General features: G+C 33.9%; 1 protein-coding gene across 10 annotated transcripts in view; it reads right to left on the bottom strand.

Annotated features, from left to right (window-relative positions):
- Positions 1-23,729, bottom strand: part of rims2b (regulating synaptic membrane exocytosis 2b) — a 175,980-nt gene that overhangs the window by 56,746 nt on the left and 95,505 nt on the right. For 6 of the 10 annotated variants that reach the window (XM_067361808.1, XM_067361804.1, XM_067361806.1 and 3 more), the window contains 11 exons: positions 19,727-19,857; positions 18,054-18,225; positions 17,622-17,775; positions 16,692-16,718; positions 15,192-15,260; positions 12,534-12,669; positions 11,162-11,248; positions 10,680-10,751; positions 4,815-4,874; positions 4,556-4,630; positions 1,966-2,151 (listed from right to left, as the gene is read on the bottom strand). In XM_067361808.1, coding sequence (XP_067217909.1) covers positions 1,966-2,151; positions 4,556-4,630; positions 4,815-4,874; positions 10,680-10,751; positions 11,162-11,248; positions 12,534-12,669; positions 15,192-15,260; positions 16,692-16,718; positions 17,622-17,775; positions 18,054-18,225; positions 19,727-19,857 — 1,169 coding nt within the window. Of the gene's footprint in view, positions 1-1,965; positions 2,152-4,555; positions 4,631-4,814; positions 4,875-10,679; positions 10,752-11,161; positions 11,249-12,533; positions 12,670-15,191; positions 15,261-16,691; positions 16,719-17,621; positions 17,776-18,053; positions 18,226-19,250; positions 19,317-19,726; positions 19,858-23,729 lie in introns of those variants that run through there. The other 4 variants (XM_067361809.1, XM_067361805.1, XM_067361814.1 and 1 more) reach the window with 3 other exon arrangements.

The following is a 23,729-nucleotide window of genomic DNA, read 5'->3' as shown; positions in this document are numbered from 1 at the left end:
TGCTAAAAAAAAACCAACAAACAAAAAAACAACAACTTATATAATGATGGCCGATTTCAAATCACTGCTTCAGGAAGCTTCGGAGCATTATGAATCAGTGTATCGAATCAGCGGTTCGGAGCGCCAAAGTCATGTGATTTCAGCAGTTTGACACGTGATCCGAATCATGATTCGATACGCTGATTTATTATGCTCCGAAGCTTCCTGAAGTAGTGTTTTGAAATCAGCCGTCACTATATAAGTCGTTATTTTGTTTTTTTGGCGCTCCAAAAATATTCTTGTCGCTTTATAATATTAATATTGAACCACTGTACTCACATGAACTGATTTAAATATATTTTTAGTACATTAATGGATCTTGAGAAAGGAAATATCATTGCTGGCAATGGAGGCCTCACTGAGTCATCGGATTTCAACAAAAATATCTTTATTTGTGTTCCGAAGATTAACGAAGGTCTTATGGGTGTGGAACAGCATGAGGGTGAGTAATAAATGAAAATTTTGTAATTTACTCACCCTCAAGTTGTTCCAAACCTGTATAAATTCTTTGTTCTGCTGTACACAATGGAAGATATTTAGGAGAATGTTTGTAACCTAGCAGATCTCAATGACAGAATTTAAATTTTTGGGTGAACTATGCCTTTAAAAAGGTTTAGTATTTGACATAATTTTCATCAAAATTAAGCACATTCTCTTCTCCCCTTTTACTTTAACTTCTGTTCACATTCAATATGAATAATAGAAACAAATAGAAACAAATAATGATATAATTATTATTTTTTTAATATTATTTTGTATTATATTATAGTGTTTGTTGCTTGCTTTTAATTTATGCAGGGAAAAAAAAACATTGTATTACAGTATTTTTACAGTTATTACTGTCTATAGTAAAACAATTATTGTATTACAAATGTATTTTTATGTGTGGGAAAGTACTTTGTAACGGCCACCATTTAAACACATGCTGTGAAAGATTATATATATATATATATATATATATATATATATATATATATATATATATATATATATATATATATATATATATATATATATCTTACTGAATATAAAACTGGTTTAATTTTCTTTTTATAAAATAATTTTGGGGTAAAATATGACCTAACAAGTTCTTGGCACATGTTTTTTTGTGTAACACTACAGAAAAATAATAACCATCAAACTAATTTCACATATTTGACCATATAAGAGCATGCATTTAGTAAATATGTCACAGTCATGTGCATTTTAGCCACGTAAACAAATATATACGTTTAAAATGCACATCAACCCCACAATAAACACAATGATCTTTAAAGCACCTTTTGAGCTTAATGTCACATCTGCTTTCCAATGATCGTACATGTGCCTCACATCTCAAAGTAAAGTGTGGCACATTCAAGAGCTACTGCGGCTCTTGCATCAGTGAAAGTTCATGCGTAAATCTGAACATTTATGTGATTTCCTTGTGACTTATGACGTGCCGGGCAAATCGTAAGTCAAAAGGTTTTATGGTGTCTCAAAAGGTGTGATGGAATCAGCATCAGGAGAGGTGCTTGTGGCTGCTAAAGCTGCAAGGAAAGTGAAAAGGCCTAAATGCATGAGCACACGGCACTCAAAACAGCCCATAACTCAAAGCATAAACTGTTAAACCACAAATAAATAATGTTAGTAAACACAAAAAAATAATAATAATTGGAAAGAATAAGAAAGTAAACCGTACGATGCCAGGTACACACCATTATATCTCAAGAGGATATAACAGGTGTGTCTAAAATTCAAATGAAAAGACGTTAGTAGCAACCATCATCACTACTCTCTACTCAATAAATGAAGACAAATCAAAAACAGCATCGTTACAACAGGGTTAAAATAAGAGGAAGTGGAGAGAGGCATTCCAGGTGACAGGAAGCAGAAGGCATGGTTTCGTTTAGGGCTTTAGTGCTTGTTGTGATGGGTCTGGGTCACCTCGTTAAGGCAGGAGAGGGAGGGGCGGATCTCCCTGACGGTAAGGATGGCATGGATCTCATGTAGCCGGAGTCGGGCCGCTCGGACGAGCGGGAGCGGGTGTAGACCGGTCGCTCCATCATAGGACGCTGGTCAGCTGACCTGGACCTGTAATGGTCATGTCTGTCCACCATGCTGCGGCTATACCTGCAGAATTTTAGTCAAAAAGCCACGCTCAGCTGAGCCCCAGTGCATCATGAGATCATAGGGCATCAAATGCTCTATAATCGCAGCTCGTTAGGTTGTTCCTGTGAAATAATGTTGGTTGGCTCAAAACTGGCAAAAAACAACCAAACAAAAGTGGCTTTGAGTTTCAATATTGGCTGCTCAGGGTCATCAGCATAAACAGAAACTCATAAAGAAATACCAAACTGAAACTACCAAAAATAAGTGTTAACCAAAGAAAGTCAACAAACGGACATGTTCAGGTAGGCGAAAGTTAAAGAAACAAACAAATAAAAGCTTCTGGAATCTCCTGCAAAGAAAACAAGTGAGCACATTTCATACCGACACAACAATGCGCCCCATGACTACAGTCTACTCTACTCATCTATAATCTACCTACATAAATACTTCTACAGATTCTACTGTATTACCTCAGATCTTCCTCAAAGTGCTCATTGTTAGCTGGGAACTCTGGAATATGATCCTCTCTATGGAGGTGCATAAGAAAAGAACATGAAATATCAATTTAGCAGCTCTCATAGCTGTCAGGAGTTGCTAAACAGCCTTACACAATATACCCTTGTGAAAAAGAAGTGTGCTTAATTGTACTGAATGAACACTTCTAGTGTACTTCAAATCCTTTTTTGACAAACTTTTCTTGCAGATAATATATTAATGAAAGTACACATAAGTGTACTTTCATTACCATTTCTAAACATATGTAGACTTAAATAAAAGTGCATTTCATAGTAAAAAAGTTTTACCTAAGAGTACATTTTAAATCATTGTTTTATCTTCGGCTGTGCTTTAAAGAAGTACACTTACACAGTACTTAATTGGTTAAAAAAAATTCAGTTCAGCAAATTGCATTTAATATAAATTTAAACTAAAATACATTTTCATTTAAGTGCAATTAACATGCAATTAAGTGTTGGAAAACATTACATTCACAGTACATACTTAAAGGGTTAGTTCACCCAAAAACCTGTCACCTGTCATTAATTACTCACCCTCATGTCTTTCCACACCTGTAAGACCTTCATTCATCTTTGGAACACAAATTAAGGCCCAGAAAGGTACTAAAGACATTAAAATAGTCGGCGTGACTACAGTGGTTCAACCTTAATGTTATGAAGTGACGAGAATACTTTTTGTGCATAAAAACAAAACAAAAATAACAACTTTAACTATCTGAACTGTTGTCAAATGCAGTTTAAGCAGTTCAGCGCTTCCGTATTTACTTCCGAACGCCGGCTCAGTAATGGAGGACACTGTTCACGTGAGCAGCACAACGCATGTGTGTGATGATGACGCAGGAGCTGACCAATACTGAGTCAGCGTTCTGACGTAGAACCTGGAAGTGCTGAACGTAAACACCATATGAGAATGACACAGAAGAGAAGATATTGTTGATTAAAGCTGTTATTTTTGTTTCGTTTTTAAGCACAAAAAGTATTCTTGTCGCTTCATAACATTAAGGTTGAACCACTGCAACCACATTGACTATTTTAACAATGTCTTTAGTACCTTTCTGGACCTTGAAAGTGGTGGTTAAATTGCTGTCTTTGGATGAATCAGATACCTCTCGGATTTCATCAAAAATATCTTAATTTGAACTTATGGGTGTGGAATGATATGATGGTGAGTAATGACAGAATTTTCATTTTTGGTTAAACTAACCCTTTAATATATTCTTTTAAAGTATATTATTTCTGTAATAAGTACTCTTTTTAAAAGTATGCTAAAGTGTACTTCTTTTTCATAAGGGTTTATAGAGAATTTAATGCATAGTATACTGCTTAATGTGAGGATCAGTTACTACTTCTGTAATATCTTTAAATGGAGGATTCAGTTATGCTACTGCTAATGGTCAAATCAAGGAAGTGATAGTGAAGTTTATCAAATCTTCTATTCATGTAAGAAGAAACATGTGATTCGTTTTTAACTGTACTAAAGCTACACTTTACCAGAATATCAGTAAATATTAAAAACTGCTGTAAAAAGGTCACGGGATAACTAAAACATCTAATTTGTACTAGGGTCTGCAATGAAAGTGTCTACTTAAACTATTGCACTCTATGAAATAATACCTTTCTGTATCTGTAGAAGGCTCAATTTCTATCCTGGGGCACGTCCTACTGAATAAACCAACCTCAGTGTGTTAGTGCCACACTTAGTACATGAATTTATTTACTTGAAAAGATATAACAGGACAGTGATTGAGAAGATAAATAAAATAAATATGAGTCTCAAATCCATAACTGAGATCTAGACTACACAAAGTCTTGGGCATCTGTTCCTGGAAGTTAACTGATGAGTAAAAAAAAAAAAAAAAAAGAGAGAGTTTGTGATGTGTTGTGGGTGTTTATCTCTACATAAGTCTTACCTGTAATCCCCACCGGTTCCATTCATGACATGATTGGGCCATGGAGTAGATACATGATTGGGCCCATTGTAATATCTTTAAATGGAGGATGAGGATCAATAGATTGAAATGAAGAAAGGAAAGTATGATTAGAATGAGCAACAGCTGAATTTGGGTAAGGGGTGAGAGTTATGTCTGTAACTAGTAAAATAGTCCACTTCAATACTATTATGGATGCATAAACAGAATGCATGTCTCAACTTAAGTATCCGGATTTTACCTCTCAGGTGTTTCAAAAGAGTCACTGTAGGCAGACATTTGTCTATCTCTCCTCATCCTCCTGAACACAAAATAACACATAATCAGATCCTATGTGCCAACATTATTCTACTTGCCAAAAAGAACTCCAATGCAGCCGTAAGGTGCTATAGATTCACATTTACTCACGATAACAGCTTTTTTTCCCTCAAGTTAGTTATGTCATGATGATATGGCATGACACATCACTCACAATTTTCCAAGATAATGGAATAATAAGTCAAATTCATAATTAAATAACAAAACTTTTCTCTCAAGATCTTATTTACATTTATGCATTTGCTAAACACTTTTATCAAAGTGACTCACATTGCATTCAAGGTATACATTTGATTATTTCATGCATTCCCTTGTGTTTTGAACCCATGTCCTTAGTGTTTTGGTAGTGCCAATGATTTGAGCTACATCTATTCTCTCAGAAAATCTAAGATTTCAAAGAAATAAAAGATTGCCAATGCAAAATTTGATGCCACAGCGCTAGGTTGTTGTGGGTGGCTGCCAGGGAGATGCTAAGGTTTTTTTTTTGGTTATTTTCATTGCTATAGGTTAAAGTCAAAAGAGCCCACCCCTAGGTCTGTTAACTGATTTAAAAAAAGTTTAGACAGTGCTGGGTAGATTACTTACAAATTATAGTCCGTTACAGATTGCAAATTACATGATGAAAATTGTAGTTAGTAACATTACAAATTTTAGGTAATGTATTCTGACTACTTTTTTGATTACTTTTAGATTACTTTTGGCCTAACTCATTTATCATATTGATTTGAATAGTACAATCTTATTGATACCATATTGATATAAAATTCTAAAGATAAAGAAAATATATCCCACAATATGAAGGACATTAAACATTACATCAGGGTTTCCCAAACTGTGGTTTGTGAAGGAACTGCAGTGGGTTAGTGATTTCATGAAAAGCTAGTAATTAATCAAATCATAAAAATGTCAAATTAAAACAAAAAAACACATACTAAAAAGAATAAATATTTTAGTTGTTTACCTGCATGTCCTGACCATTAAACGACAACAGAGAACCATTAAAATGTGGATGTGTTGTTAAATTACTGACTTAATTATTAAACATATTATGTAAAAAGAGGTTCAGCAGACTAAAAGGTTTGGGAATAACTACCATTACTTGTAAAAATTAAATTACATGAATCTGTGAAAAAAAGCCTTAGTAGTAGTTAAATGACTCACTGAGTGATAGTTTGAATAATAATTAAAATATGTTCATCAGGAGTTGATTAGATATGCAAAAATTCCTTAAAAGTAAAATGATTTCGGTAAATTCAGTGGTCAAGTGCTGTTGCCTCTCAATTTTCCATGTTATTATAGCCACTTGACAAGTAGCTGGTGTGTGAAATTCCATAAACCGAGAAGACTTTACAAATTTTTAAGTGATAGGCTGTTTTAGAAAGGAAAATTGAAAAGATAAAAAAAAAGATTTGGGGAGAATCAATTAATATGTAATCACGTAATCAATAAAAATGTAACTGTAGCCTGATTATGAGAATTTTAAAACAAAATATAATCCAATTACAAGTACATGATATTTGGAATCTCATTACATAATCCAGATTATATGTAATCAGTTACTACGCAGCACTGCTCCCAGCAATGGAATACCTCTTGTCAACAAGCTGCATGATTTGAGGAACTTGCGTTTCACAATTTAATTTTTACCATTATTTAAAAAAAAGTTTTAATTTAATACTTTGATTCCCAGACTGAGAAGAAAATATACCTTGAATGACATGTAAGTTGCTTTAGATAAAACATCTGTCATGTTTATGGTTACATGATGGAATACTCCTAAAAATAAAAGGTTCTAATAGGCCATGCCATAGAAGAACCATTTTTGGTTCCCAGTTCTGAAAAGAACAACTTTTTTCTTAGTGCGAAGAACATTTTAATAATCTAAAAAACCTTTTTCAACTATAAAGAACTTTTGTGTGGAGTGGAAAGATTAGATGTTAAAGGTTCTTCATGGAACCATAGATGTAAGATGAATTTTCACAAGCAAAATCAAGTCTTTTCAATAGGAATCCATCACGTGAGGGTAAATTCCCACACAGATTGTGCAATGGGTTCAAGTTGGTCATGTGAACTCTTTTTGTTAAACAACAGAACGCTGCTTGGTTTAAAAGTGCTTCACACATCGCTACACTGGTGACATTTCGAAATTTTGCTAATGTGAATGGCACAAAAATTAAATGTGAATGTATCACACCTTAGGGCTTCCGTACACCAAAGCTGGCAAGGTCTATTCCATAATATCTGAGTCTCCACTGAGCCTACAAAAATATCCTGAATATATTAAATCCCATATTTCTGAGCGGTAAATAATATATTTATATAAGCATGGTGAACATCCACTGTAGCTTGCAGTTTTTTGACTGGCAGTTCTGTCATAGAGTGACGCTAGTTGGCTTGGGACCGAAAGAGCTAGTGCTCAGTCATCAAAACAACACAAGCCATGCAGCGAGCAGCGCTGAAGATACAATTCATTACGCCACAGCAGGAAGGGTGGAGTGGGAGCTGCTAAGGACACATACATATACATTTCACAAATTTCCTTTGGGAAATACTGCTCTAAGATTACTGGCGTACTTAGTAGTATAGTCGAAAAAAAGTCACATTCTGAACGCTATCATCTATGTTTATCCTCCTGAGAGGAGCCATAATGACTCCATATCATTATGATGATGGCACAAAGCTTTCTCAATGGGCAGAGGACTGATTCTACAGCGACACTTTAAGTTTGCCACTGTTTTTCAAACATTTACCACACTTCTGTAAGAAAATCGCCCATTTGACGTTACTGTCTCCTTTTCCGCCCATTGAAAAGTTTTCTTCGTAAATCTGGAGACATAAACGTGAAACATTTTGAGAGGCGCCACTAGCTATTCTAGTCCAAACTACTACCCACGGCACTAATATGGAGCATCATGAGAACGAGAGTGAACCGCTGTAGTTTACTACCTGTCAACGCTATTGTACCCTTCTGAGTATGCACGGGCCATCCTAGTGGAGCGCAGTAACCTGACCGCATCTTCCCGATAGAGGGGGCACATACTATGAGTCAGAACAGAAAGTGAGAGTGCAGTAGTTAGAGACGGGTGGGACAAGTGGGCGTTATCTGGGTGGTAAGAGGGCGGGACACCTCCACTCTGAAAGAAGGAACAGGTGAAGATCACCCAAAGCACAAAAGCAGAAATCAAGTAACCTCGGGTCGAGAGAAATATCTAAGCTATCAAAACAGTCATTTATGGCGCAGCAAACACCAGCAGCAACAAAGATTTGTTGAACCCCAAGAAGTGCAAATGTAGTGCTTTTCCAGTGGTGCAAATTAAAGATGTGAAAGTACGACTACTTGTGTGTATTACTATCACACACTAGCAAGTACTAGCAAATGCACAACACTACACAGTGCTTTTTTGCAGGTCTTGCAGCCCTTTTTGAAGGAATTCTGGGGTGAATTCACTAAACAGTTTGTGCCTTTTTTGTGCACTTTATTTCCAAAACTGTATTAGCTTGATTTAACAACTTCCCCACCCCTTTTGAGACTTTTTTCAAAAGCCTAGTGACAAATCTAGCAACTTCTTGGACAAACATTATCTAGATTCCGTGACTCACCCACTGCTATATACTTATATTACTATAAATCAGTGGACTCGCCAGTATGACATCATCTAGCGACATTAAGCGACCAGTTTTAGCTACTTTCAACTGAAAGCAATTGGCAACACTGTGTGTAGGCTAGGGCATGTGTACAGAGTGCATTGCGGAAATATCTTCATCTGTATAGTACGCGTGTACTGTACGTCATTCTTTACCGTTTTTCTTACAGTGATGAAAAAAGATGAAACTTTCTAGTGTACATGAGTCAATCGCCTGTGTTTGTGCATGCTATCAAATGGGGAACTTTAAAAGGCTGTGAGTTCAGCAGTACGCATACGCTAAGCGCTTATGTCAAAACTGAAGTATACTTTGGACTTTCCATCACACTATTATGGTCATGGAAGGCAGGAGGTAAACTGAATCATTTAATAGAGATGTTTGTTTACATTTTTTACTATTCATAGGAGTAGTAAAGATGATCAAATGATGAAAATTAGTGATTATTCACTGTAAAAAAGAATTGTTGGTTTAACTTAAAAAAATAAGTTACCTTGTTGCCTTAAAATTTTGAGTTCATTGAAATTAAAAATTTGAGTTAATACAATGAAGGAGATTGGTTTAATCAACAGAAACTCAAAATATTATGTTATCTGAACCACATTAATTATTGAAGTTGATTTGACAAAAGAAAAAATGTTGTGATAACAAATCATGAAAATAATTTTTTACAGTGTTCTGGGATTTAACTACCAGGTGTTTAATTAACCTTGTTTGTTTGTTGAATCTTCCACATTATAGCACTCAGAACTGATCTAAAGAACAGAACTACAGTGTGCAAATCGCTTTCAGCGCAGATTTTTGTGTTGCCTGATCTGAATTTGCATGACTTGTGAGATGTGAATCAGGCACAATTCATTCATAGTGAATCCCCAAAGGTTTTAATACAAGATTTGACCAATGAATATGACACTATTGTTCAAAAGTTTGAGATCAAGAAATTAATACTTTTACTCAGCAATAATGGATTAAACTGATTTTTTTTTTTTTTTTTATGACAGTAAAGACTTTTGTAAAAAAGATTTCTATTTCAAATAAATGCTGTTATGACATTTCCTTTCCACAAAAATATTAAGCACAATTGTTTTCAACATCAATAATAAGAAGAAATGTTTCTTGAGCATATTAGAATGATTTCTGAAGGATCATGTGACACTGATGACTGGCGTAATGGCTGCTGAAAATTCAGTTTTAACATCAAAGAATTCTTTTAAATGGTAATAGTATTTCACAATATTACTGTTTTTATTGTATTTTCAATCAAATAAATGCATGGTGAGCACTAGAGACTTTTTCAAAAGCATTAAAAAAAAACAAAAAAACATAATTGACCCCAAACTGTTGAACAGTATTGTATTTCATCCCTCAGTTTGTACACAAAACAAAAATCAAATTTACAGTAATACATTTACAATGATATATAAACAGACATGACATATTATATATATATATATATATATATATATATATATATATATATATATATATATATATATATATATATATATATATATATATATATATATATATATATATATAATTTTAATTTTTTAAGTGTTAAACAATATATAAGTGTTAAAACGAGATTTTTCCATGTCATGATCAATGTGAAGCCAGTAACCTTTTAACTTTTCTTTAAGTAAAAAGTTATAACAAAATTAAAAGTTGCATTTCTTCTAAGGGTGCATTACTACTTAAAGTGCATTACTGTAAAAGCATTTTTGTTTGTTCTTACAAAACAAGTGCAAGTCAAAATAATTTTAATGGTAATGGACAGTTCTTCACAGATTAGTTGATCTATGTAGGTCTTTCTTGTATTGAAACCTGAACATTCCTTTAAGGTAGTAAGAATGTGACAGTATCAGTAAAAGAGTGTTGCTGAATGTTTTCACACGTAAAACATGACTCTATCATCCTAAGATGAGATCTATAATTTATGTGTGAATTAATTACATATTTATTATGACTTATTAAAGTGAAAGAAGTGAATGTTTCTTATACAGTGCTATGTGTGGGCAAGCTGTCACCTGTCAATCAGCTAGCAGCAGAGGGTAAGTGGGTGGGTGAAAGTGAGAAGAGTGCTGTGATTGGACAGAAGGGGGAGGTGAGCAGGGGCGAGTAATGCTGCTCGGGGGTAACAAAATACCTGGGGTCCTGGATAGCGGGATCGATGGTTGGCTGTCTGTGTCTGGTTCGAGGAGGGAGGGTAAGATACTGGCTGCAACCACAGGGAGCAAAGAACAGAAATATGGCTGAATGGAGCTATTGAATATGGAGCGATGAAAAGATAACAAAAGCGAGAGAGGCAGAGATTGACGGATAAAAAAAAAAAGTGTGATGTCAAAGTGAAAGGAGGAGGAACAGATTTTTTTCCTGCTTTCTCAAAATGAATTAAACCTTCCTACGGTTCTCTCTGTGCTGCTGGCACATCATATTTCTCACATTGAATTTCCATAATCACATTAACTGAAAAGATGGAGGTATATGGCAACATTCCCATTTATGTTCCCTGTATCAGGAAAAAAGCAGTCTATGACACAAAGAACTTTTGAGGGCACAATAAACACAAGTGCTGGTATGTAAACTGTTACTAAGACTGGCGGCTCTAGTATGTTACGTGACACATACCTGTCTGGTGAGTATCTGTCTTCGGACAGGCGTTGTCGGGGGCCATAAAGCGAGGGTGCTCCTCTCACACCGTGGTCTAAACTTCGACTGAAGGAGGGGAGAGAAAAGAAAAGTTGTGCTATGACAATGAGTGCCAGAAACGGAAGTGCCATATTTTATTTAGAACAGCAGTTTATATGTATATTTTATTATTTTATTTGTTAACAAGTAAGGCTCATATCATATGATATAGGGCAAAATATTTATTCAGATCAATTTATAAAATTAAAAATAATTTACTGAATATATATATATATATATATATACACACACACACACACACATTATATATATATATATATATATTCAGATGAATAAATATGTAATTTGGTGCAGTTGCTAATATTTATATGGCCAAAATATAAGATGAAATTCTGATATCTTCTGAAGCCTGATTTATTATATGTGACCCTGGACCACAAATACATCATCTGACAGCTGAATAAATAAACTTTACATTGATGCATGGTTTGTTAAGATATGACAATATTTGGCTGAGATATAACTATTTGAATATCTGGAATCTGAGGGTACAAAAATAAAATAAATAAATAAATAAATAAATAAAAATATTGAGAAAATCGCCTTTAAAGATGTCCAAATGAAGTCCATAGCAATGCATATCCACTCAAAAAAACATTTTTTTTATATATTTACAGTAGGAAATTTACAAAATATTTCATGGAACATGATCTTTACTTAATATTCTAATGATTTTTGGCATAAAAGACAAAAGATAAAAGACGTTGGCTATTGCTACAAATATACCCATGTGACTTATGACTTTTTTTGTGATCCAGGGTCACATATTTGATACTCATGTTTTAACATGATTTTTTTTTTTAAATGATGTATGGATAATCAAGTAAAAGTTGCTTCAGTCCAGTATGTGTTCACCTTGAAATATTATTAACAACATAAATTGTATTTTTAAGTTTACGTTACAAAAATTATGAAACATTTCACAGCAAGCAGACCATGTGTACCACGATCTGAAGATAGATGTTTGTATAATTATACTAAAAGGCCTTTTACTTGCTAAAAATGTACAAACTCAATCAGACACATGTAGCAGATTGTTTATAACAGTTTTTTCAGCAGGTTTTGATCATGTTGATAATTTAGAGGCCTTAGATATGTGCCTATCAAATATTTTACTGTAGGCTTTGTAGGGTTAGTAATCATATTATTCCGAAAATGTAAAAATCCTTAATCAAAATAAACAAAATATTGAAAGTCTTTTTTGGACTGGGGAGGACGTTACAGTATTTTTTCCATAGCACACTAAACCCTTATTTCAAATTTTTATATGTGTTTTTCTGTTGCAGATTACCTTTGTGGGGGAGGAACGCTGGGTGAGCGTGAACGTGTGCGGCTCATGTCTGATCGTGAACAGTGATTGGATGACATCACCTGCTCAGGTACAGACAGAGTGGAGCTCTGGAAATCCCTGCCATTGTGCCGGTAATCTGAGGCAAACACAACGCAACAGACATTTACATCAGTAATGCCATTTAACAACTGGTACCAAATAATAACTCAAACATTCAGTGAAATAAAGGATTTTAATTATTATTATTTAATACAATGGCATTCAGACATTTTTGGGTGTCCAAATATTCTTCGGGGGAACTGTATGTTTTCTACAACACAATGATATGAAAACATTAAGAACATGAAAACACAACACATTAAGAAGTGAACACAACCGTTAGAAATGTCTGAGCATTAGTGTGAAATGACGGTGAGGATTTTCCTTGTGCTGAGTCAAAGCAGACTAAAGTTCACAGTAATCTTCTCTCTGACAATATCCTTTAATTTGATTTGTTGATCAGCATGTGTGAAAGCACACAAAAGCCTGGGGTAGCCCGTGTGCAATCAGACATCAAGAAGATCATTACAGAGACAACAGACATCCCTCTGGAGCTTCATTTATTTAGATCATATCAGGTTGTGAAATTAAGGTTAAAGAAATTAATACTTAAATTGTAAATTAAGACAGACATATATAATGTCACAAATAAAATTAGATTTCAAATAAATGCTGCTCTTTTGAACTTTCTATTCATCAAAGAATCCTGAGAAGAATCTTGCATTATGGTTTCCACAAAAATATTAAAGTTAGTTCACCCAAAAATAAAAATAACGTCATTAATTACTCACCCTCATGCCGTTCCACACCCGTAAGACCTTCGTTAATCTTCGGAACACAAATTAAAATATTTTTGTTGAAAATCTGATGGCTCAGTGAGGCCTTTATAGGGAGCAATGACATTTCCTCTCTCAAAATCCATTAATGTACTAAAAACATATTTAAATCGGTTCCTGTGAGTACAGTGGTTCAATATTAATATTATAAAGCGACAAGAATATTTTTGGTGCACCAAAAAAACTAAATAACGACTTATATAGTGATGGCCGATTTCAAAACACTGCTTCAGGAAGCTTCGGAGCATAATGAATCAGCATATCGAATCATGATTCGGATCGTGTGTCAAACCGTCAAACTGCTGAAATCACGTGACTTTCATAATGCTCCGAAGCTTCCTGAAGCAGTGTTTTGAAATCGGCCATCACTATATAGTCGTTGTTTTGTTTTTTTGCCGCACCAAAAATATTCTCGTCGCTTTATAATATTAATATTGAACCAGTGTACTCACATGAACTGATTTAGATGTGTTTTTAGTACCTTTATGGATCTTGAGAGAGGAAATGCCATTGCTGGCTATGCAGGCCTCACTGAGCCATCGGATTTTATCAAAAATATCTTAATTTGCGATCCAAAGATGAATGAAGGTCTTACGGGTGTGGAACGGCATGAAGGTGAGTAATAAATGACAGAATTTTCATTTTTGGGTGAACTAACCCTTTAAGCACCATAACCGTTTTCAAAATTGATAATAATAAGAAATGTTTCTTAAGGATTTCTGAAGGATCAGAAACTAAAACTAAAAGACTGGAGAACTGGTGCTGAAAATTCAGCTTTGTCATTACAGGAATAAATTACATCTTAAAATATATTCAAATAGAAAACAGTTCTTTTAAATTGTAATAATATTTTACAATATTACTGTTTTTACTCTATTTTAAGTCAAATTTATGCAGCCTTGGTAAGCATAAGTGTGACTTCCCACACTATGTAGCGCAATTGTTCAGATCTGATTTTGTGTGCCCGTGGCTCCCTTTCGTTTTCCGGATTATCTGTGTTGGTTTCCATGGCAATGATGTTGCATTGGTAGAACTATGCCAAAAACAACATAGAGGGGGTTTGCAATGTTGTCTTAGGATATGACAATGTGTAGCTGCAGTGCTAGATGAAGCAGCAACAGAAACAGAGGATTTCATGAGCGGCTTTATTCCATGCTGCTGTTTCTGCAGCACAGTGAAAGAAGTCAACACTGGACTACACAGAGATGTCTCCATTATATTATTATTTTCTGCATGACCTGCAACAACGACTGAAGTGTTTATGCTTTACGTAGCATGAGAAAGTGACATATAGGCAGAAAAGCTACGCAAAATCCTATCAGAGCAATCAGACTGAAACGGATGATAAGAAATTAGATTTAAATAGGATTTCAAACCACATATGAAAGTAGCTTAAAATGAATTTGTAAAAGTTTCAGATTTCATGTGATTTCTGGCGTTCACACTTGCTAAATACGATCTGATTCCAATATTTGGACTGACAGTCTGAACAAGGCATATGATACTGACCCCCAACTCAGTATACAATCACACTTTTGTGTCCATTTGCACCAAAATGTGAGTAAAGTGTAAAAAGAACTCTACAGTATAACTTTATGTTTTGTGTTTGCTACACGTACACAGTACTACACATACTGAAAACAGTTATATTATAAATGTAATTGATATAAAAGCACTGAATTTAATTGAAAAGTACTGAATAAAATGCTTTCAAGGATGCTCAAGTCTTCAGTTTTCTAAGTACAGTGCAGCACTAAAGCAGAGAAAGGTGACTTCACTGTACCTGAGATAACACCAATCCCATCTTCACAGTCGTAATCAGAGAACTCGCTGTCACTGATTCTCTGTGACCCTGAGAGAGAGAGAGAGAGAGAGAGAGAGAGAGAGAGAGAGGGAGGAAGGGTGGAGGAACAGATCACGAGAGTCATAATGAAGAAAAGACCCTCTTAACGTGACCGTCTGCTGTAATCCACAGGATGGTTCACGTGAGGTTAAGTAATCTAGCTAGGGTCATAGCACAGCAAACACACATACTAAACTAGCATCATGTTATCACAGAGTTATAAGGGATGCACCAATATTGAAATTATTATATTAATAATATATTTTACATTAATTTGTAATTAAAAGCTTTCAAATGAATTCTAAATTAATAATTTGTTTGTTTATTAATTAGTTCATATATATTATAAGTGTATTTTTTAAACTTATTTTAAATTGTTAATTATTTTTACATGGCTGATATGATAGCTGGTATTATAAATATATATGGTTTAGCCTAATTTTATTTTATTTTATTTTATTTTTTGCAAAATTGGCTTACCTTAAAGCAAACCCATCATTTTTACATTTTAATTTAATTTTTAAGCATGAAAAAAAAAAATGCTTTGTACTTTTGAAACCTTTTTAGAGTGTATAGTTTGACCTAAAAAAAAAATAAATAAATAAAAAAATATTGGATATTGGACATTATCAATGTAAACACACTGATCATTTCGAAATGGTCAATTTGTAGTCATAATTTTGAAAAACATTAACTAAAAGTGTTACATTTTTGTTACAGTATTTAGTAATATTTCTTAACATTAGTTATTTAAAATAACTGTTCACAGTTATTTCCTTATAGCTCACGTACGTTAAATAATAATAACAGATGCAACATTTGATTTTAATAATATATTAGTAAATGTTGAAATAAACAGACCTAGGAATATTTTACATGAAGCCTTTTTTCTATGCTAAGGCACAGCTTATGTGAAAGCAGCCTGGATCTTACATATTCATATATCCATGGCAGACAGTCTATGTTAATTTTAAAGTTTAAGCTGACACTTTTTCATCTGTTACCTTTCTACAATGAAAAAACAGCTACAGCTCAATTCAGTGTGAGTAGAACCAAGTGTGAGGTTTGCTTTTATTTAGTTTGCAATCAAAATAGTGAAACACAGCAAACATCAACCACAGAAAGGTTTGTGAGAGGCTGGGAAAAGCGTTAGCAGTCCATATATAGATCTGCTCAGGAACGGCTATTAACTAGGCTGATTTTATATATTTTTTAATGGTGAAGATCAGGCCTAAAAAGCCAGATAAGCTTTAAAATGGGGATTGGTGGCATGTAGCAGCAGAGATGGGCATTAACTCCATGCAAGCTGTGTGGAATAGTGGGGGTTTCTGAAGAGTATGAGGCGGAAGTGAGGGGAGATCACACTTTGAACAGTGTAGAGGATAGTAATCACATTGCTGGCCAATCACATGCTAACTGGAGCAAGCAGGTCAAAGTTACCTGAGTTGTACAAATACGGGCTCTTGACTGGAAATGTGTCAGTGGTGGATAGATAGTAATATTTTTTGAAGGAAACAAAACATGACAACAAGAAACACATCAACAAAAACAAACATGCATAAAATGTAATGTCCACATTTATACAAACTGATACTTTCAGAATTCTGATGTTTTAAATATGAAATATACAGAATATACAGGACATTTTTACCACAGTAGACCTGTGAATTTGCTTCATTCAAATTGGTTGAGTGCTGTATTCTGATTTTCTTCAATTAATTTATAATGTTACAAAATATGTTTCAAATAAAAGCTGTTATTTTAAACTTTCTATGCATCAAAGAATCCATAAAAATGCATCATGGTTTCCACAACAAGCAGCACAACTGTTTTCAACATTGCTAACAAGAAGAAATGTTTCTAGAGCAGCAAATTAGCATATTAGAATGATATCTGGAGTAATAGCTGCTGAAAATTCAGCTTTGCCATCACAGAAACAAATGACTTTTTCAAATATATTAACATAGAAAACAGTTATTTTAATATTTCACAATATTAGGTTTTTTTTTTTTGTATTTTAGATCAATTAAATGCAGACTTGGTAAGCATACTATTTTTGCACATTTCTATGTAATACAGTGCAAATCATATTTTATTTTATGATTTAAACAACTGCTACACAAAACACTAAATTATATGATGAATGATTGACAAAATGAATTCTGACAGGACTGTTCACACAGACGTCGATTTGTGTCTCTAACTGGATTTAAAAAATTTGATTCAAAATGTTTTGCTGTTCACACTGTAAAGGGCAAAATCAAATTGAGATCACATTCAATTGTAGTGTGAACACTTTAGTTTACTATTATTAAGCAGTTTTATTTGAGTATGTTTGTGTTTATTGTAACAGTAGGTGTGTGTACATACTTTGTAACCTGCGCGTTGGACTCTCTCCATGTAGGAGACGTCTCTGCATGTAGGGTGAGGGGTTAGGCAGCGGCATAGAGGACACGTCATGTGTTTGGAGCTTATACCAATGAGGCTGATCGTCCAACAGCGCTGTCTCCAGCTCTATCAGAATCTACACACACAAACACACAGGTATGAAATACACAGCAATTTGTGATGACTTTAAAATGCAGCTATGTTGCTGCACTATTGTGCTATATTTAAAGTCTAAACTCTGAAAGTCACAAAATACTTTTTTAAAATTGATTTTAAACTAAAACATTTATTCATGTCTGATATTACTGCCACAACTGTTTTCTTGCATCATACTGAGTAAACATTGTGAGATCTTTTATTAGTATGCACATAGCATTATTAGAGACACACAGTAGGAAGGTGTTCCTCTCTCACCTCTCCCAGGAACTCGCTTTCTTCCTCTCGGACTCTGGCCTGGTCCCATAGAGTGATCTCCAGCATACGTTCCCTGAACTCTCGCCTGTGCACTGGCGAGTACATGAATGTCTGGTTCCACTTTGGCTCCAGAGATTTCTTCACTGTTTTCGTTCTCCTCTTGCTTTTATCACTGAGAAGAGCAGGTGAGTTTATATTTTACAGCTGCTGATGACTCAAACTTGAGGGGTTTTAACATTTACAGTCTCACAGACCCTCACAGAGACACTAAGCCAATCCAAGGATCCCCAAATTGAAAAAAACAAAACAAAAAAAAACTTAAAGGATTAGTTCACTTCTGAATTAAAGTTTCCCAGCTGAGGAATAAGGGTCTTATCTAGCGAAATGATCTGTCATTTTCTAAAAAAAAAAAAAAAAAAATTATATACTTTTTAACCGCAAATGCTCATCTTGCACTAGCTCTGCAATCTGCACGCATGACGTAATCACTTTGCAAAAGTACCGAAAAGTAAATGTGCAAAGACAAAGCCAAACGACCTTTACAAAAAAAAGGTAAAACAATAATATCGGATGATTTTGAAGCAGGAAGAGAAAATCAGATGAAGTTTCTCGCCCTACCATGGTACTTCCGCCTATGTCACATGTGACCTTTCAACCTAATGCGTGGCGGATTGCAGAGCAGTGCAAGATAAGCATTTGTGGTTAAAAAGTATATTATAGATTATATATATATATATATATATATATATATATATATATATATATATATATATATATATATATATATATATATATATATATATTTTTTTTTTTTTTTTTTAATGACCGATCGTTTCACTAGACAAGACCCTTATTCCTTGTCTGAGATTGCGTAGAGCCCTTTGAAGCTGCATTGAAACTGCAATTTGGAACTTCCACCCGGTGAACCCCACTGAAGTCCACTATATGGAGAACAATCCTGGAATATCAAAAACCTTAATTTCTTTTCAACTGAAGAAAGAAAGGCATGAAAAGAAGTGAACCAATCCCTTAAATAATAATAATTAATAGTACACATTATTAGACATTATTACACATTTAGTTTAGTTTATTTATTATTATTATTATTATTATTACAACAACAACACATATTCTTTCTTCCTTCCTTCATATTCAGATATGAATTTTCATTTCAAATTGAATTTATAGTTTTTTTACCAGTAGTTGCCATTCTGGGTTTGTGGAATATATCCCATTCATTTTAGTTTTCAGTTTAAATCCCTTCTATAAAGGAAGGATTTTGAGGATTTTAGTGCATTTTCACTAGGTTTTGAAGTCCTGGTAATACAAATTTTATGTCTTTTGAAAAAAACAATTTTTGTCCTGAAAATACTCAAAATTCATGTAATTGTGTCAATATATCAGTGATTTCGAAGGCTTCACTGTGAATAGACACCCACATTTGACATACATCTATATTACTTTGGGGATAAGCCAACCTCAGTTTATTGACCTTCAATATTATGTGCTATCACCACTACACTGATGTTACAACATGCTGTTTTTTCAAAATGTTGAATGGTAGTTTATGTATTGTTCACAAACGTTATCGTTAGAGATTATAATTCAAAATCCTAATTGAAAGTTCTTTTGAAAGCTGAATACTGTATATCTGAACTCTGAAGTGCAGGTACCTTCTGTCGGGGAGGAAGTAGATTTTGACGTAGGGATTCCTAGGCCGCCCGTCTTCTCGTGAAGGCAGGTCTTTGGCGCCCAGGATAGTGACGATGAGTTGATGTCCCACTTTATCGTACCACAGCTTTACCTGCAGGAAGAAACATACTCTCTTAGATGGTCTGTCAGAAGAGCTCACCCCAGAGGGTCCAGGGCAGCCCTGCAGAAGCGTCACATGCTTGGCAGAACTTTCCCAGAGCAGGTACAGCACCAGCACACACCAACTAAATCAAGCTGACTACCTCTCATGATCAACTTTGATGATCGACTAAATTCACCACAAAAAAACCAAAACAAATACAAATACAAAATTTTAACTATTTCTAAGCACTGAATCACATAGTTTGATACCACAGTGTTTCAGGGAGCTGACTTTTTCCACTATATTTCAGGTTGAATACAGCTTCATTATCACAGAAAAAATTTTTTGACTTGCATCTCAGTTTGTAAAAACTTTTGTTTACAGTAAACATACAGTATTACACTTACTATGGGGCAAGACACTGTATTCAAGGAGCCTTTCTAATTTTTAAGTTTAAGGTGAAGTACTAAAACTTCTGTTTTTAATGAACAGCCATGTTAAAGGCTTTTAACATTTCTACATGTTAACATGAGACTAGTGTGATAGTCTTTAACCTTGCACAATGGCAACACTACATTAATTTACATTAAAAAAAAGGTTTTAAAAATGATTTACACATTTAATTCACTCTTGTTTTCACTCTCGCCCAATACAGCTAATTCATTAAAGGATACCAGAAGTAACCTTTAAATGTAAATGTGTATTTTCTTTTATTTTACAAACTGAGGTTTTTGGAAGAATTTGCAATATGCCACATCAATATAACTGCATTTAACCCAAAATATTAAAGGGGAACTACTTGTCAATGATTTCTGAAATCTGACATGTTAGGCTACAGGTAAGAGGATTTAACAGTTGTTTGTGTGCTGTGAGTCTGGGTTGTGGAATATTCCATCCCTCATTGGCTGGCCAGGGGATGAGGGTGTGTCTGCCACAAGTCTCATCCAATCAGATGACTCAAATGTATTCACAATTTGTCACATTTATTCTAAAACTGACAGACACTTTCAAAGCCCAGCAATCCAAATCAAATAAAATACCACACAACAGACTAAGCAAAGGAAATGTAACACAAAGAAAAAAAAAAAAAAAAGTTTAAACTTCGTGTGATTATCTAATTTCAGCCCAAACCAGAATTGAAAAGAAACAGCTTTGAAAGTCTCAGTTGCAGCTATCTGGAAATTAAATAAACTAAATACTCATTCTCATACATGCATATCACAGAGTAAATTATCCTAAAGGGCAAAAACTGGAAGGATATGAATATGGAGGACAAAAATACAAATAAATTAAGCATTAAATAATCCAATTCATTCACAAAAAAGTATTAATTTATCTTGAATAAAATTAATTAGCAGTTAAATATATTTAAAGTAAAATGTATTTATTTGTATAATTAAAAATCAAAAGTGACATGCATTTATTTAGAAATAATTAAATCAGTGTTAATCAGTCAAATGAGTTAGTTTGCCTATTTATTATTATTTATTAAAACAAATAATGAAATGCTCCAATTTGTTTGTAATATTTCAGTTATTTATTGTACAATTTATTCTGTAATGTAATTATGTTTTTTTTTTTTTTTTTTTTTTTTTTTTTATACATACATACAAAAATAGTATTTCTGTCATGTTTAACAACACTAGGTTTAATTTCCGAATGGCAAAGTAAACACTTAATTATATCATTTTGAGTACTTTGGTCCTCTATGAACATTTCTCAAGCATTCATTGATAGTAGCTTAATTCTCTGACTTCCAAGCATTTGCCCTTCCAGATCACTAGAGCTAAAAGAAACACTATAATTTATTTTAGAGAGAACTTACTATTCTAAAAAATATGCATGCAGCAAAGCAACAGAAAGTGCTCAATACAGACTAGAGCAATCCAGGAAGCTTCCATAGCAAAAACAGCAGGGGGAAGGCTTCAGTCCAAACAAATTGTACCATTTGATTCTTATATAAATGTATCAAGGGCTGTGTGTTTTAATAGTTGACTGCATCAGGAATAGGGTTGGGTCTCACTTGAATTTTAGCGATTCCAATTCCGATTCTGCTTATCGATTCCAAAATAATAATAATAAAAAAATAAAGTATCAAAACATATCTTTTTGCAAAACATTCTATTGCAGCTGAATACCATGAACAAGAATCAGCAGCCTAAAGAACAGCTAATTGATAAACTAGACTGAGTAATGTACATTTTAAACATTATTGCTGTGCGGGGTGTTTTTTATTTTATTTTTATTTGAACATATTGTGTTTGGTTTAATAATATATTTGGTGAGACGTTCTCTTTATATCATCTAAACTTTCTCTGTTGTGCATATCCTATACCACGCAATCAGGTGATTGTCACATGACTAATTAATTACTGTTTAAAAGAACTCTGTGTTAGTTGCTCACACCTTGACGAAGGCTCATTAGCCGCAACACGTCAGTGTGCGGTTACATGTCACCAGATTTTAAATGCCTAAGCCACGATTAAATAAATGTTGTTGTTTTTTTTTATATTTTTCCTAAATACTAGAGTGCCTTGGATTGATATTTACATTGAATTGGATTGATTGATGATACAGTCAGTAATACAATAAGAACAAATAAGCAAATAGCAATAGCACAAATAAATACAACTGGACAAAGTTCAGAAATTGAAATCAAATGTAAAATAACTGCTGTTTTCTTTTTATGAATAAAATATAGATTAATTCTTATTAAAGTTACAAAGTTACAGTGAGTGATTTACTTTTTCCTTTGTTCTTTCATTAACAGTAATGACACAGACAACAGCAGGTTTATTAACTTTAAGAGCTAATGCACTGATCCAATATTCTGTTACGCATGCGTTTCTTTTGCAACTGTTTACATTCACTTAAGAGATAACAGACTGTGTTTACAAGAATATTTTGTAGGGCTGTGAATCTTTGGGTAGACAGCGATTCAATTCGATTCACGATTCATAGGTGTTCGATTCGATTCAAGAATGATTTTTGCAAACTCAGAACGATTCGATTCGAGACGATTCACATTAAAATTTCATTCTGCATTTTAATATGCATTTATAGGGATACTGAAATGCTTCCCTCAACCTGTCTTAATCAGGGTGTGAATTACACAGCGGCCTTCAGGAGGTCAGAGAGTAAGGGCAAAAACAAACAAACAAACAAAAAAAAACTTTTGTCCATTGTTAATGTTAGTTCATGTTAGTTTTCAATGATGCTACATAACTTTATTTTAACAGCCTATAAAAATTGGCATTTGTGGAAATTTACATAAGCCAAAACTTTAAAAGGGCTTTAAAAGTATTTTTAGGCCTAATTCATGTTAAATATAGTGGAGGATAGTGTTAAAGGCTACACAACCTTATTAAACTGTTCCAGGTACATTAAAAATACTAATGCTTACATGGAGAGACTATCATGCACTTTCCCAACTAATCTTAAACTAACTTTTCTTCACTGAATAGTAAAAAGCCCTCTTTGTTCTCTTTATATGGAACATTTTCCTTATGTTGCTATAGTAACGAACGCAACTTTAACGCGCATCTTATTGATAAACCGCGCGCTCTTATGTCAAGTGTTGTTAATAGTGTAGATATTTCAGCAGTTTCCTCGCACATTCAGTTTAATGACATTAAGTTCATAATTTAATTTATCATTCATTGAACTGTGTGTATGCATTTAGACACTTACATTATGTGTTTGCTCCGTCCATGAAATAAATGTGCGCCTTGAAACTGCTCAGGTAATGTCAATGAACCATTTCCGACTTTTCCACGCAATAAAAGCGTTTTATTTCAACAGTAGTGACCGCGCAATTACTTGGCAGCTTTATCAATGGCTTGAGCAGTTTGACTCAGGACTATTGTTGTCTTAATAGAGAA

This window comes from Chanodichthys erythropterus, chromosome 15 (genome assembly GCF_024489055.1).
Source record: "Chanodichthys erythropterus isolate Z2021 chromosome 15, ASM2448905v1, whole genome shotgun sequence".
Classification (NCBI taxonomy): Eukaryota; Metazoa; Chordata; class Actinopteri; order Cypriniformes; family Xenocyprididae; genus Chanodichthys; species Chanodichthys erythropterus.
This window is presented reverse-complemented; position numbering and strand designations above follow the sequence as displayed.